The sequence below is a fragment of the Bison bison genome, unplaced genomic scaffold (assembly GCF_000754665.1).
Source record: "Bison bison bison isolate TAMUID 2011002044 unplaced genomic scaffold, Bison_UMD1.0 scf7180017864302, whole genome shotgun sequence".
NCBI classification, from domain to species: domain Eukaryota; kingdom Metazoa; phylum Chordata; class Mammalia; order Artiodactyla; family Bovidae; genus Bison; species Bison bison.
This window is the reverse complement of record NW_011494874.1, coordinates 3,774,037-3,789,976: the sequence shown is the minus strand read 5'-3', so window position 1 is coordinate 3,789,976 and position 15,940 is coordinate 3,774,037. Positions and strand designations below refer to the sequence as shown.

The following is a 15,940-nucleotide window of genomic DNA, read 5'->3' as shown; positions in this document are numbered from 1 at the left end:
TACCTGCCCAGATGTGTGCCCAGATCTGAACTCTGAAACCTCCCGCTTGCCAGGCCCCCTCAGTCAGAGGGAGCACATGCCTAGTCCCACACGCTCCCAGTCAGACATTTCCATGGTGATGAGAAGAGGCCCTGCGGCCACACTGTCTCAGGCTCACAGAGCAGTCTTGCCTCCCCTGGCCTTGAATTTCCCCTGCCCGTCTGTGCCATCCCCACCCACTGCCTGGCCATAAGCAGGGGCTGGAGGGGCCTCGTGGTCCCCAGGCTTCCTCAGGATGAACCGCCCTTTGAAGCACTAGTTCAGCCAGTTAGAAACACATACGTGTTCACATCAGTATGCCTTGCGCCTCACCCCCAGCACCTGTCCCCTCATACAACCTTACGATAACCAGCCCCACGCCCTGTGCCCTGTGCCCCGGAGCTGCAGACACTTGTCTCCTCCAGTGCGAGAGCTCTGCAGCCCCTGGGAGGCTAGGTCTAACGGAAGCGGTACTGAAGTCCGCCCCAGAGCTCTCCCTCCTGCTCCTGTGCCTGTTAACCCCCACATTCCCCTGTCCCCACCATCTGTCTGCCCAAGTCCTAAGCAGATCTCAACAGTGATGGGTAAATACACTTTAATAAAGATGTAGCAGACTTGTGATTAAAAAATTAAAATTATGTTCCTTTTTAATCACGCTCAGTCTGCTTTATTCTCGAGTGTAGTCTTCCTGTGAATACCTCCTTTTTTCCTAGAATGGAGGCAGCAACCTCTGTGCAGTGGACGACTCCAACGACCACGTGCTGTCCGTGTGGGACTGGCAGAAGGAAGAGAGGCTGGCGGACGTCAAGGTCTGTGAGCACACCTGCTGCGGGGCCGCCTCGTCCATTTCCCACGTGGAGCCGTCTCCCCTGAGCCGTGGGCTCTGTCCCTGCCGCAGCCCCCAGCGGGACCCCTTCTCGAGAAGCCCTCGGGCCCCACCCCTCTCCCCTTATTCCCAAGGCCTGGCAGGCTTCCTGCTTCTCTTCACAGCGTCTGTAAGGGTTTCGCGCCCACCTCCCTTTACAGCCACCACCCTTTTAATTCGCCCCATCACTCCGGTGGTCACTTTCTCCCTCACTTACTCGCTCATGTTCTTTCCATCATCCACAAATACCGAGGTCCCCTTTTCACGCACGTGTTAAGGAAGTACTGGAGGGGTGGTGACAAGTGAGATGTGCCCGCTGCCCAGGCGGAGGGCCAGGCAGGGATCTGGGGATCAGGGAAGCTTGTCCAGAGCTGAGTGGACTCAGGAACGGGGAGCGAGATCTTGGTCCTCCCAGTGGGGCTTTTCCTGCAGGGGGGCCCATTGAACTTCCCAATATATCAGTGAAGTTTCCTTAAGCTCTCTCATGCTTTCCTCCTGGTAAAACCATGATTGGGTCTATTTTTGTAGAAATGACTTCAGATTTCTCACCCTGGCATCCATTAGCCTTAGATCACCTTACTGACCTAACCATAGGACTACCATCGGGTCACCTGAGCTACCTGCCATTAAGAGCCCCAGTGGATTACCTGGCTTACGTAGCCTTCTCTCTCGTGTGTGTGGGATGCAGACGGTATTCTAACAAGGCATGAGCATACCTGTTTTTATGCTATAGCTGTACCTTCTATGTTTTGCTCAAGTATTTCGGTTCTTGCTGTGGAAGTAATCACAGCAAGTTATTGTCTAGGTTCAGGAATCTGTAACTGAATTATCAAGCAGAAGGAGCAGTCAGGGTCAGATTCATGGGAACCGGGTGCCAGTCATGAAAACTGATAACAGGATGAGGGTGGTAAATTGATAGCCAAAGAACCAGCTCCCCCTCTGGACTCTAGGCTCAGCCACCAAGCTACCAGCAGAGTCCTGGGGATCAGCACCAGGCAAACAGGGCAGCCAAAGTGGGCCAGGAGTGGTGGAGCTGAATAAAATCCAGGCTCCGGGGCCCTTCCCGTCACTCGATGAGGATGAGACTTGCAGTTCTTAAGTCCCAGCCTCTCCTTCAGCCAGAGCATGGCTGTGTGCCTGCTCCATGCCAGGTCCTGAGAGTCCCCATGCAGAAGGAGACCCTGTGGTCCTGTCCGCAGGGCTCTGGGGGAAACAGACAGGGAGAGGTGTCGGCACACACAGACGTAAGTTTAGTGACTAGAGAAGATGAATTCAAGGGGCGAAGTATCAAGAGTCTTGGTGCTCACCCTGATGAGTTACTTATTTGTGGTTCAGAGTTTATTTCCTTAAGTCTCAAGAGATCTGAGACATCTGATTCTCCTGTTTTGTGCAAAGTGTTCGAACGAAGCTGTATTTGCCGCGGATTTCCACCCCACCGACACCAATATAATCGTAACCTGTGGAAAGTCCCACCTCTACTTCTGGACGCTAGAAGGAAGCTCCCTTATTAAGAAGCAAGGATTGTTTGAGGTAAGGTGAAATTGCATCTCTCATTTTATTTTTCACCAGTGGTGCTTGTGATCCCCTGGCATTTAAGGAAGCTCTGAGGCATCACAGCCTTAGAATTTAATTGGCCAAAGTGGGGGTGTCATGATAAAGACTATTCCTGGAGATCCCTGACAGAGTTGGGGAGCCCCTCATGGATAACATTGGTGATGCTGATAAGGAAGGACTAACACAGGGAGAAGAGCCAGGGTGCCAGAGGGCCATGGCCCTCACTGTGGCCTGCTGATTGTACAGAGCAATGAAGAAGGTGCGCAGGAGACTGCAGTGCAAGTCTGCTGAGGGTGATGGGCAACCTTGGTGCCGTTTAGCCCAGCATCTGAGGCCTCACGAGAGCACCAATATGGCACCTGATGCCCTGCGGGCCCAGAGGCTGAGTTGGAGGACTGCTTTATCCCGGTGCCGGGCTGTAGTCATGGCAACACCGAAACTTAGCCACTCCAACAGCCTCCCCTGCTCTAACTGCCTGCAGCCGTGTAAGTACCGGATACTTTGGACCGGATAATCTCAGGGCGTAATTTGTGTAACGGTGGATGAGAAGGAAAGGCACACAGTGTGGTAGCCACAGCCGACACCATCCAGCTCGGGGTGCCCATGATTCTCGATGTTCTTAAAAACAGAAGGATGTCTTGATTTTACATATATATATATTCTTTTTTAACATTCTGCAGAAGCAAGAAAAGCCAAAGTTCGTCCTCTGTGTGACTTTTTCTGAAAACGGTGACACCATCACCGGAGATTCAAGTGGCAACATCCTGGTATGGGGAAAAGGTAACAGCGATGCTCCTCAAGCAGCCTCTTGTGGGTAATGTTCTAAGGAAGAAGCCAAATCCCATAAGAATTGCCCGTTAATATCATTTCCAAGTTTACTATTTGATTCCAAGGTACATAGGTACCTACATACGTGTGTGTGTGTGTGTGTGTAACTTGGAATCAAAAAACCAGGACAGAGGAAAATGAGACTAGTAAGCTGTTGGCTTCTGTTGTTTTAAAAGGTTCTTTAAGCCCAAGATGTTGTAATAGACTTAATCACTTTATGGGGAGATCTAATAACAGCTTGTAATGATGAAAATCATCGAAGACTATTTAGCTCTACAGCGTTTAACTTCTCTGGTCCACCCAGCACTTGGCAGACATTGACTGAGTATTCATTGTGAGTCCGAAGCCATGTGCTGGGCACTGGGCATACAGATGAGTCAGGTGGGCATCAGTGGGCAAACAGCGTGATAGGAAGGACTCCTTACTCAGAAACACGTTGAGTCGAGTTCAGTGAGCATTTATGAGTGTTTACCATGTGCCAGGAAAACAGAGACAATGCACCATCTCTGTACTCCAGGGTCTCAGTGTTTGGGCTGTGGGGTGAGGGCAGAAGCGGAGCCACCGGGGTAATGTCGGGCTAACTGGGTGACCTTGGTAGTACCGCTGCCACTCTGAGTGCCACGGGCTCTGTACACACACGGGTTCACTGCACCCTGAAAGCGGTGCCGTGGAAAAGCAGCAGCCCCATGACCCCCAGGAGGAAACTGAGGCAGAGCAATCAGGCCACTTGTCCAGGGACCCCCAGCTCATCTCTCAGCCCTCCTAGCACACTATATGCTTCATCTTGGCATGTTTTCCTTTATTGTTTTTTAATTTATTTTAATGAAGTATGGTTGATTTACAATGCTGTGTTAATTTCTGCTATATAGCAAGGAGATTCAGTTGTACATATATGTATGTGTGTCCTCTTTTTTATTATTTTTTTGACTGTGCTGGGTCTTTATTCTCTAGTTGGGGCGAGCGGGAGCTACTGTTCGCTGGGGTGCGTGGGCTTCTCGTTGCAGTGGCTGCTCTTGTTGCAGAGCACAGGCTCTAGGCGCCCGGGCTTCAGAGGTTGTGGTACATGGGCTTAGTTGCTCTGAGGCTTGTGGGATCTTCCTGGACCAGGGATCAAGCCCACGTCCCCTGCATTGACAGGCGAATTCTTTATCGAGTTCTTCAGCACTGAGCCACCAGGAAAGCCCTGTGTATTCTTTTTCATATTCTTTTCCAGTGTGGTTTGTCAGAGGATATTGAATGCAGCTCCCAGCCCCTCTACATAGGACCTTGTCGTGTATCCATCCTACACGTGATCGTTTACATCTGCTGACTCCAGGCTCCCTGTTCATCCCCCTCCCCCTTGCCCTGTGTTCTTTGATTAGAAAGTAACCCAGTTCGTGTTTGTCTGTGTTAGCCGCTCAGTCGTGTCCGGCTCTTTGCGACCCCGTGGACTGCAGCCCGCCGGGGTCCTCTGTCCATGGGTTCTCCGGCAGGAACGCTGGAGTGGGTAGCCATTCCCTTCTCTGCGTTTGTCTCGTTTATCTAGTGCTCTGAGAACATGTAGAAATTGAATCCTTTATAGATTCACACTGCATTGATGTTCTGATAATCTCGTTTTAAAACAAAAAATGAGATGGGCAGAGGTGAGGCCTTGGACAACGTCCTAAGCATGGTTTTCTCGTTGTGTTTAGGTACGAATCGAATAAGCTACGCGGTTCAAGGGGCCCACGAGGGCGGTATTTTCGCACTTTGTATGTTAAGGGACGGCACGCTTGTGTCAGGAGGAGGGAAGGACCGCAAGCTCATTTCTTGGGATGGAAATTACCAGAAGCTTCATAAAACCGAGGTGAGACAGCATGTCACACTGCTGACACTCTTTTTAAACCTTAAACTATTATGTCAACCAGTTTCCTTATGAGTTTGAAATCTTTTGCTTACCGTTTTGAAAACTGTACTGAGAAAATTTTACTAAATGGGGTAACATTTTATATAAAATCATGAAGGCAGTTTACTAAAATGGAATTCAATTTATAAACGGTGAGGTGGTCACATTTCATGTCTAGAGTATTATCATAGAACCAATCTTACAAGGGAGTATTATCCACATTTTGATTAATCCTTAAAATATTTATTGTCTTTTCCCTGTAATTGCCAGCATGTTGCTCTGGAGACACCGTCTCTTGGAACTAATATTTACTGAGTACCTGCTTTGAACATGACTGAACACCAGCACTGTCTCTAGAGCTTTGACTTCTTTTGGCATTTCTCTCACCTCCTTATTACCTAATTAGCAACCCTGGACTCCAATACGAGGCAGAGGCAAGAAATTCAATATTCCTTCTACACACTGTCTAAATTTTCTTTCCCAGGCCCTGGGAAATTATGAGCAGACAGAAACCAAGGTTGGCATCAATCTGAAGGTTGAGGACCTTCCCCTCCAGCATAGTGTGGACACCGTGTAGAACTTTATTGTTGCTTAGTTGCCAAGTCGTGTCCAACTCTTTGCAACCCCATGGACTGCAGCATGCAGGCTCCTCTGTCCTTCACGATCTCCCAGATTGCTCAAATTCATGTCCATTGAGTTGATGACACCATCCAACCATCTTATCCTCCGTCACATCCTTCTCCTCCTGCCCTCAGTCTTTCCCAGCATCAGGGTCTTTTCCAGTGAGTCAGCTCTTGGTATCAGGCGGCCAAAGTACTGGAGCTTCAGCTTCAGCATCAGTCCTTCAGTGGATATCCAGGGCTGATCTCCTCTAGGATGGACTGGTTGGATCTCCTTGCAGTCCAAGGGACTCTCAAGAGTCTCCTCCAGCACCACAGTTCAAAAGCATCAATTCTTCGGCTCTCAGCCTTTCTTATGGCCCAACTCTCACATCTGCACATGACTACTAGAAAAACCATAGCTTTCTAATTCAGATGCCCACAGCACAATGACAGCAGAGAACAGCATCACACTTGCTCTGACAGTGTGAGAATTTTGTTTTGCTGATTACCGCTCTTCATAAAGCAAGGCCTTCATCTGAGTTTTGGAAATCACTTTCTTTTCATGGAGACTTTAGTTGTGGTAGCATTTTTTATAATAATATTTGACCAGCATTTTTTTGAACCTAAGCAGCATTGCAATCCTAAGAAACAGTCCAAAGCCTCATCTAGTATTATGGAAGAGACTCACCATTTTTAAGTATCTGTAATTCATTATCAGCATGGATTGTTATCATCTTTTCTCAGATCTATGCTAACCCACTCGTAAAAAGTTTGTATGAGAACAGGCCACTCTTTAATATCCCAGAACCACAGTGCTGTGATTTTTGTTCCTTTGAAAAAGTACAAGAACCTCTAATTATTTTATCATAGCAAATTGTTCTTGAATGGTGTATTTTGAAATCGTTTTTATTAACACTTAATCACACGTGTACCAGCATGAGCAGTGGATTTCAAAACTAAATAAAGTTGCCAAAGGATTTGTCATTGCAAGTTACAATAAATTTTTAAGAACTCTTACTTATTACAGCATGTTACATATTCCTTCCTCCCTAAATTTTACCTGCTTCTGCTATCAGAAGTCTTAACAAGTAAAGAGTAAAGTACCCAGTAGTCTTTTTTATTTTTTTATTTTGTCCAGAAAAAAGGTGCCTCATTGTAGGATTTTTTTTTTCCAGTTGGAGTATAATTGCTTAACAGTGCTGTTGTTTTCTGCTGTATAACAAGTGAATCAGCTTCACCTGTACCTACGGCCCCTTTCCTCTTGGACCTCCCTGCCACCCCTCCACCCCCATCCCACCCATCTAGGTCACACAGAACACCCAGCTGTTCCTCTTTTTTTTTTTTTTTTTACAACCTTACTCTTGCTCATTCTTCCAAGGCATATAAAAGGTATGGAGTTTAAACGTAAGATTTGGGGTTTGGATCATTCACTCAAGTACTTTGTCTCCTTGTTACGTGTGTGTGTGTGTGTCGTTATGATAGAAGCTGTTATCATAAGTAAACAAGTGTTTTGAATACTGGAACTAGTAATTTAATGACACCTGAAATCTTTTCCATGCAGATTCCAGAACAGTTTGGCCCCATACGGACAGTGGCCGAAGGAAAAGGCGATGTGATATTGATAGGCACGACCAGAAACTTTGTTCTGCAGGGCACACTGTCGGGGGACTTCACACCCATCACTCAGGTAGGCGTCAGCTCAACAAGTCCATCAAACACCTTCATGCTGTGTAATAGTACAATATAAGACAGGGCCTCCCTGGTGGCTCAGATGGCCAAGAATGTGCCTGCAATGCAGGAGACGCAGGTTCAATCCCTGGGTTGGGAGGATCCCCTGGGGAAGGGAATGGTAACCCACTCCAGTATTCTTGCCTGGAGAATCCCATGGACAGAGAAGCCTGGCAGACTATACAGTTCATGAGGTCACAGAGAGTCAGATACGAGGGAGCAACTAACACTTTCACTTTCATAAGACAGACAGCGTTACAAAGAGGCGATTCTTCTGTGTTTTATATTAACATCCCCTTCCTCAGCTTCAGTGGGAGGAAGAGAAACAGATGGACACAGTTCCAGAGCCTGCGGTGAGCCGTGGTGTTCTGTAGGGCCCCCGCGTGCTGGTGGTGATGTTTCAGGGGCGTCCGTCTGTCTCGGTTCTTTGCAGGGTCACACTGATGAGCTCTGGGGACTGGCCGTCCATGCCTCCAAACCTCAGTTCCTGACCTGTGGGCACGACAGGCACGCCACCCTGTGGGACGCCGTGGGTCACCGGCCCGTCTGGGACAAAGTCATAGAGGTAGGCCTGCGTGTCCTAGTCCGTCTTTCTTATAAAAATGCATCTGCAACACATCGGTTTATTTATTTATTTTTTGCATGAGATTGGTGGTGATATAAATTCGTCCCAAAGAAAGTGTCACTTAATTTATCGCCTTCAAATTGCATTGCTTTAACCACCACCCCAAGGGGTCTCATTCATGTATTTCTGAAGTTTACCAGTGCTTTTTCAGACAGCACGTACGCCTTTCTGATTGGTTGTTGGGTCTCCTGAGTGCAGTCTCTTCCGGCTGAAAAGCTGAGGAGCCCTTGTTAGGAGCCTGTATTCTATTTACAGAACACCTTTTTGATGGGAATGGATTAGCTATTCTAACAGCATCCAGTTTTTCTCTGCACTTTGAGTTTGATGGTACAGGTCAAATTTAAAGTCAGCACGTCTCTGAGTTTGCAAAAGGAACTCCGATCATACATCAGCGTGCTGAAGGATCCTCTCCCTACGTGCCACGCCGCGGTGTCGGCGTTTATTGAGCACTGTTTGCATTCTGAGCATTGCACATGTGTTACTGCTCATCCTGACAGCAGCCTTGCAAGGTGAAGTTTTTAACCTTGATTTTAGTGATTAGGAGGTTGGAGCTTCGAGAAGTCAGATGGCTTGGCAAGATCAGTGTTTACACCCCACTTGGTTCACACCTGACGCCAAGGTCTGCTGCATCTGTAGTGATTCAAAGCACCTCCCGTGTTGCTTGCACCGTTCATGACACATAACAGCCTGGGTGAGGGGCAGCCCCTCTGCAGACCCCGCCACGAGTCCTCTCGACACCCGTGGAGTTGCCGGCACGTCTCCGTGTGCTGGGTCCATGCTTCAGCCCTTCACTTTTGGAGAAAATCTGCAAGTGAATGGAGGTGACTGGTCCCTGGGGATGTTGAGCACTGGGATGATGGGCCGTGGGGAGGTGACTCTGGCACCAGAGGGGTTGCTGCACAGCTGGCAACCAGGAATCCTCAACAGTGGTCTGGGAGAGTGACCTTCCCTGCGGCCTCGGTCCACACGGCAGCCTGGCTGAAAGCCTTGCCAGCTACTCCAGCGCCAGACCGTCAACCCACCCAGCCTGGCATCACAGCACGGGTGCTAAACAGAACACCAAGAAGATCTTAAGCCCCAGCTCCTCTGCGCACCGGCCGTGTGACTGGGCAGACACACTCAAGTATCTTCCTCTCAGAATGTTATGAGCCTCAAATGAGCTGCACAGTAAAGCCTCCAGTGCACGTGATTTCTGTCTGGAGGCCCCAAGCTCATCACAGCTCCCACTTTGGAAAAGCACCGCAGGAATGTAATCCGGCTTCCCCGGTGGTGCTAGTGGTAAAGAACCCCACCTGCCAGCGCAGGAGATATAAGAGATGTGGGTTCGATCCCTGGGTCAGGAAGATCCCCTGGAGAGGGGATTGGCAACCCACTCCGGTATTCTTGCCTGGAGAATCCTATAGACAGAGGAGCCTGGTGGGCTGTAGTCCTTGGGGTCACAAGAAGTTGGACAGGACTGAAGTGACTTAGCACACAATATAATCAGTCCCTGCAGTCTCCTTCCTGTCTCTCTTTCTCTCTTTTTTTCCCAGTTTATCCGGTGGCATCTCAGTGCCTCCATTTCCACATCCAGGGTTACTGCTTTCTTGGTCTTCCTGTGATTAATCTCTTTTCATTTCAATTCATCCTAAGTACTCCTACCGAGTCACCTAAAACACAGATTCAATCACATCACTCTTTTCAGTGAAAGGAAAGAGTCCCTCTCACCGTGTTTTTCCTGGTGATCTGATCCTTGACCTGGCCATGCAGCCCACATTGCTAGCATCATCCGTGTGATTTCCCGTTCCCTCCCCTGTAGGTCCTGCTTTGAAAAACCAGTGACTCTCCCTTGCTGTTGTTGTTCAGTTGCCAAGTCACGTCCAGTTCTTTGCGACCCCATGGACCGCACCTTGCTAGGCTTCCCTGTCCTTCAGGATCTCCCTGAGTTTGCTGAAATGCATGTCCATTGAGTCGGTGATACCATCCAACTATCTCATCCTCTATCACCCCCTTCTCCTCCTGCCCTCAATCTTACACAGCATCAGGGTCTTTACCAATGAGTCGGCTCTTCCCATCAGGTGGCCAAAGGATTGGAGCCTCAGCTTTAGCATCAGTCCTTCCAATGACTATTCAGCACTAATTTCCTTTAAGATTGACTGGTTTGATCTCCTTGCAGTCGAAGGGGCTCTCAAGTCTTCTCCAGCACTCTGCTCCAGACTGTGTTGCTTCTGTGTCCTTGATCATATTCTTGTCCCCTTAAGACCTCATCCAAACAGGTACTGGCGTGTCCACGTCCGCCTCCACCAGGGGCAGTTCTTCCTGTGTCGGAAGGCCCGAGTCGAGGGCCTGCAGCCAGGACGCCGCAGCCCAGCTCCCCGTCTGACGTCACCTAGTGCTCCCCTCCGTTGTGCTCTATCTCTCCCGTCAGCCTTGCTCCACCTTGTTAGTAATGAACACACGCGTGTCTCCCCAGCGCTAAGTCTGGCGTGTGCCTCGCTCATCTGGAGATCGCTCTAGGACGGCCAGGTGTCCTGGGAGGCGCCCATCCGGTCCTGACCTGATGGCCTTGGGTGCGGGGGTCATATTTCCAGACAGATGGGGCAAAGCTTCCCATTCAGCATGGAGGTCAACCAAAGGGACTTCCAAGACTTGGAGGAAGAGCATGTCTTTGTTGATCTGTCATCTGGTTACTGTAGATATGAAAGGATATAAGATAGAATGGGCTTCCCTCACAGCTCAGTTGGTAAAGAAACCGCCTGCACTGCAGGAGACCCTGGTTCACTTCCTGGGTCAGGAAGATCCACTGGAGAAGGGATAGGCTACCTACTCCAGTGTTCTTGGGCTTCCCTGGTGGCTTAGCTGGTAAAGAATCCAGCTGCAATGCAGGAGACCTGGGTTCAATCCCTGGGTTGGGAAGATCCCCTGGAGAAGGGAAATGGCTACTCACTCCAGTATTGTGGCCTGGAGAATTTCATGGACTATATAGTCCATGGGGTCGCAAAGAGTCGGACATGACTGAGCAACTTTCACTTTCTACTTTGAAGATAGAATGAGAGAGACTTCCCTGGTAGTCCAGTGGGTGGGACTCCACGCTTCCACTACAAGGGACGTGGGTTCAATCCCTGGTCAGGGAACTGAGATACCTCATGGCACAAGATGCAGAAAGAAAAATTATAAAAAGACAAAATTGTGTTATTTTTGAGACATGACCTTCACTAAAGTAAGGAATTGTTTTCCTCTCTGAAGAAAAAAAAAGAGTTGTTTTTTTTTTTAATGGGCCACATAGCCCTAAGGGATTAGAGCTGTGCTTGTGTGTGTTTATGTAATCGCGCTGTGTCTGGCCATCAATTTACACTTCCTTTACAACATTTTAGGATCCAGCTCAGTCTTCTGGTTTTCATCCTTCAGGGTCTGTGGTTGCAGTCGGAACACTGACTGGGAGGTAAGTGCGTGTCGGTGTAGCCTGTGCTTTCAGGGTTCACGGGAAAGAGGCTTGTCTGTGTTTCCCCAGCGACCGGTCAGGGTAGCCCTTCGCTGCCTCGCTCAACACCTGATGACCGACTAGGAATTAACGTCAGAACTCGGAAGTGAAACCTTGGACAGTGGGCCTTCCCATTTCGGACCTTGGGAAAACCTAAAGTTGGCCGTGGTCCCCGCTCCCAGAGGAGGCCCCACCTCTACACGCAGATGGTTGTGGGGCTCCTTGATGTCAAAGCACTGAGGGTTTTATGATGCTTTTTCCTGCTGCCTTGCAAAATTTTAGAAACTGCCCAGTCCCTGAGCCTCGTGTTTGACTCAGCTAACCCTCACTTGCCAAGGGCCTCCGATACGCCGGGCGGCAGGTCTGTGCCTGAGTCCCAGCTTTGCCACCTAGCTGCAGTGTGTCTTTGAGCCAGTTGCGTGACCTCTCTGAGTTTGTTTCTTCCTCTGTGAAAGGTGGCAATATATGTGCCTTGCCAAACACTGATGATTAAGTGAGACAGACTATGAAGCGGCTCCTGGGGTTGCCTGGCGGGCAGCTTTGGTGGTTATTATTGTCACCGTTTTGTAGGATTTGATTGTGCTTTATATTGATTGTCATACTGTCTACACTTACTGTAGCTTGATTCGTATACTGTTAGTGCTTCCCTGCTCTCCAAAGTGTGCCACTCATGGACAGGAAAGTGGGCAGGGCCAAAGAGGGCTTGGAGTAAGAGTAGGAACTGCTCAGTACAAAGTCAGCTACAGGGTTGTGTTATACGGCACGGGGAGCACAGTCAATAGTTTATAATGATAAATGAGGTAGAAGCTTTACAAATTGTGAATCACTGTATTGTATACTTGTACATAATATTGTACAGCGTACATTGTACATGTTTCAAAAGAGAGCATACCACTTAGATTATGTTGTTAGACTGTAGCGTGTGTAAAAAGAAAGAGTAACCACTCATAAGTCATAGGTGGCAACATCTTGAGAGTTGAGCACCTATCCAACAGAATTCTTCATGAATTCTGCAAAGCCACACACCCATGCATGCACACATACATGCACACGCACGCACACACCTCTGACCTCTCTTAGAGACCGCTGAAGCTTCTGACTCAAGCAGGCTGTGATGAATGGCCACCAGCCAGTTATTGTCATCAGCTGCACGCTGACTCTGTGGCAGGACAGAGCATGGGACGAGGCCAGCCAGGCGGTCAAAATCACAGACAGTGTCCTGTGGGGGGAAGAGAGAGGGACACGCATCTCTGCATCCCTCCCCTCCGTTCATGCTTCCCCCACCTCTAGTCCTGGTCCCGGGCTTAGCTCTCAATGGGGAAGCTTAACACGGTGTTCAGAGGCATAGCTAGTCCCTACAGTCTCTCTGCTGCTTATATTCTGACCTGTGTTCAGGTTAAATAGCACATTAAAGATAAATGTGGAGAAGAAAATAGCAACCCACTCCCATATTCTTGCCTGGAAAATCCCACAGACAGGAGCCTGGAGGGCTACAGTTAATGGTGTCGCAGAATCGAACACAACTGAGAGACTAACACTAACACACAAAGTCACAAGGAAGCAAAGCTGAGAAGCCAAATCCAGGTGTCAGGGGCCAACCAGACCCATTGAGTGGTACTGATTAGGGCCCCGAGTGGATAGCGATGCTGGCTCAGTGGGCACGCTGATGAATGGATGGCATCAAAGTTTGCAACGGCAGCAGCAGGGTGCCCTTGATCCTTTTCACCCCTGAAAACACTGCTGCCACCACCTGAGAACGTACGGGCAGGAGAGTTCAATGTGCACCATTTCACACCCTGACCGAGCACCGTGTCCTAATTAGAGGACTCAGAGCACTTCCAAGTCCAGTTATAATTTGACTGATCGGATCCTGAGCCTGCAGAGCTATTCTGGGCCCTTACCTGCATTTTACAGTTGAGGAAACTGAGCCCAGAGAAGCTAAATTCGAAGACCAGTCCTCTACTCACCCTTCTGCCATCCTCCGGGTCGTTTCTTTTGCCTGCTGGTTGCACACCAGCTTCGCAGAAGGTCAGAGGCTCACCCAGCTCTGCTTGCGTCAGCCCCGAGGTTGTCCCGGCCCCAGCTTGCTGGACCCTTTCTGCCTGGCCCGGGCCAGATCTCTCGGTAAGCTCGTGCAGTGGCCCCCTTGCCACTTGCTCTGGCCACAGGCCTGGGGTTAGATGCTCGTCCATCTTCCCTGCCCAGGGTTTTCTCTGCTTTCATATGTAAATGACAAAACTCAAACATTGAGGAGCCCTGCCATGATGTCAGTAGCTAAATTCTTTCCCGTGATAGCCAGTCAGCTGCTCCTTTCTTTCAGAAATGTTCACATGCAGGCAATTTTCTTTACATGAAAGCTGGGGCTAAGCGTTCTTGTTAAGGACATACAGAGCATTTTTAAGCTCTTAATCGTTTTTAATAGCCTGGCTGTGACTGTCATAGTCTGACTTCACATTCTCACTAAGCAACTGATTTGTACTTTTTCTCATGTTTACACAGGTGGTTTGTGTTCGACACAGAAACAAAAGACTTGGTCACCGTCCACACGGATGGAAACGAACAGCTCTCCGTGATGCGTTACTCACCAGGTTAGGACACAGACAGTTCACTGTAAAACTCCCAGAGACAAAGCCCTGCATAGATGTCTCTAAAGAAAGACATTCACAGGCCCCCTCCAGAGTGAAATTTACAGTACATCTGTACGTAATTGTGGCACCTGGGGGCTCTCCCCCTCCCTCCTTTGGAGCACTATGCTTGTGTGGTTTTATCTGTTTCCGTGTGTCAAGAAGAACTTGTGTTAACATTATAACAGCTTCTCATGCACCTGTGCCTTTTTTTTTAGTATTTATTTATTTGGCTGCATCAGGTCCAGCTGGGGTAATCAGGATCTTTCACTGAGGCACATAGACTTCTCTCTAGTTACGGCACAGGGGCTCCAGAGTGCACAGGCTTAGTTACCCCCATGGTGTGTGGGATCTTAGTTCCCTGACCAGGGATTGAACCCAGGTCCCCACATTGGCAGGCAGACTGCCAACCACTGGACTGCCAGGGAAGTCCCCACTCAGGCCTTCTTGACAGGTGCTTTTGGAGCACGTTGCTTGGGTGTTTGTTTTTTCTTAACTCTTTATTATGGAAAATTTCAAGCATGGACAAAATTAGAAGAGCGTGGTGAGTTCGTGTACCTGTTCCCCAGCTTCAGCGTTTACCCATTTGTTCACCTGTAGCTCCACTCGCTGGGCCCTCCCGTGTTGTTTGAAGCCCGGTCCCAGAGGTCTTATCCTTTCGTCTGTTACTGTTAATGTATAGAAGGATCTGGGGACTTCCCTGGTGAGGCAATGGTCAGGACCCTGTGCTCCCTGTGCCTGGTCAGAGGAGTGAGATCCCACAAGACGCATGGTGGAGTCAAATATATATATATATATATCTTTGTATCTGAGGTTATTGATATTTCTCCCGGCAATCTTGATTCCAGCTTGTGCTGCTTCCAGCCCAGCGTTTCTCATGATGTACTCTGCATAGAAGTTAAATAAGCAGGGTGACAATATACAGCCTTGACAAACTCCTTTTCCTATTTGGAACCAGTCTATTGTTCCATGTCCAGTTCTAACTATTGCTTCCTGATCTGCATATAGGTTTCTCAAGAGGCAGGTCAGGTGGTCTGGTATTCCCATCTCTTTCAGAATTTTCCACAGTTTATTGTGATCCACACAGTCAAAGGCTTTGGCATAGTCAATAAAGCAGAAATAGATGTTTTTCTGGAACTTTCTTGCTTTTTCGATGATCCAGCAGATGTTGGCAATTTGATCTCTTGTTCCTCTGCCTTTTCTAAAACCAGCTTGAACATCTTGAAGTTCACGGTTCACATATTGCTGAAGCCTGGCTTGGAGAATTTTGAGCATTACTTTACTAGCGTGTGAGATGAATGCAATTGTATGGTAGTTTGAGCATTCTTTGGCATTGCCTTTCTTTGGGATTGGAGTGAAAACTGACCTTTTCCAGTCCTGTGGCCGCTGCTGAGTTTTCCAAATTTGCTGAAAGTGAAGAGGAACTAAAAAGCCTCTTGATGAAAGTAAAAGTGGAGAGTGAAAACGTTGGCTTAAAGCTCAACATTCAGAAAACTAAGATCATGGCATCTGGTCCCATCACTTCAGGGGAAATAGGTGGGGAAACAGTGGAAACAGGGTCAGACTTCATTTTTTGGGCTCTAAAATCACTGCAGATGGTGACTGCCGTCATGAAATTAAAAGACGCTTACTCCTTGGAAGGAAAGTTATGACCAACCTAGATAGCATATTCAAAAGCAGAGACATTACTTTGCCAACAAAGGTCTGTCTAGTCAAGGCTATGGTTTTTCCAGTGGTCATGTATGTATGTGAGAGTTGGACTGTGAAGAAAG

At 48.5% G+C, this 15,940-nt stretch overlaps 1 protein-coding gene across 4 annotated transcripts in view; it reads left to right on the top strand.

Annotated features, from left to right (window-relative positions):
* EML1 (echinoderm microtubule associated protein like 1) overlaps window positions 1–15,940 on the top strand; it is a 201,209-nt gene that overhangs the window by 177,082 nt on the left and 8,187 nt on the right. For all 4 annotated transcript variants that reach the window (XM_010851370.1, XM_010851369.1, XM_010851368.1 and 1 more), the window contains 8 exons: window positions 732–827; window positions 2,279–2,413; window positions 3,118–3,217; window positions 4,936–5,090; window positions 7,293–7,418; window positions 7,893–8,024; window positions 11,438–11,505; window positions 14,044–14,132. In XM_010851370.1, the coding sequence (XP_010849672.1) occupies window positions 732–827; window positions 2,279–2,413; window positions 3,118–3,217; window positions 4,936–5,090; window positions 7,293–7,418; window positions 7,893–8,024; window positions 11,438–11,505; window positions 14,044–14,132 (901 nt within the window). The remainder of the gene's footprint in view (window positions 1–731; window positions 828–2,278; window positions 2,414–3,117; window positions 3,218–4,935; window positions 5,091–7,292; window positions 7,419–7,892; window positions 8,025–11,437; window positions 11,506–14,043; window positions 14,133–15,940) is intronic.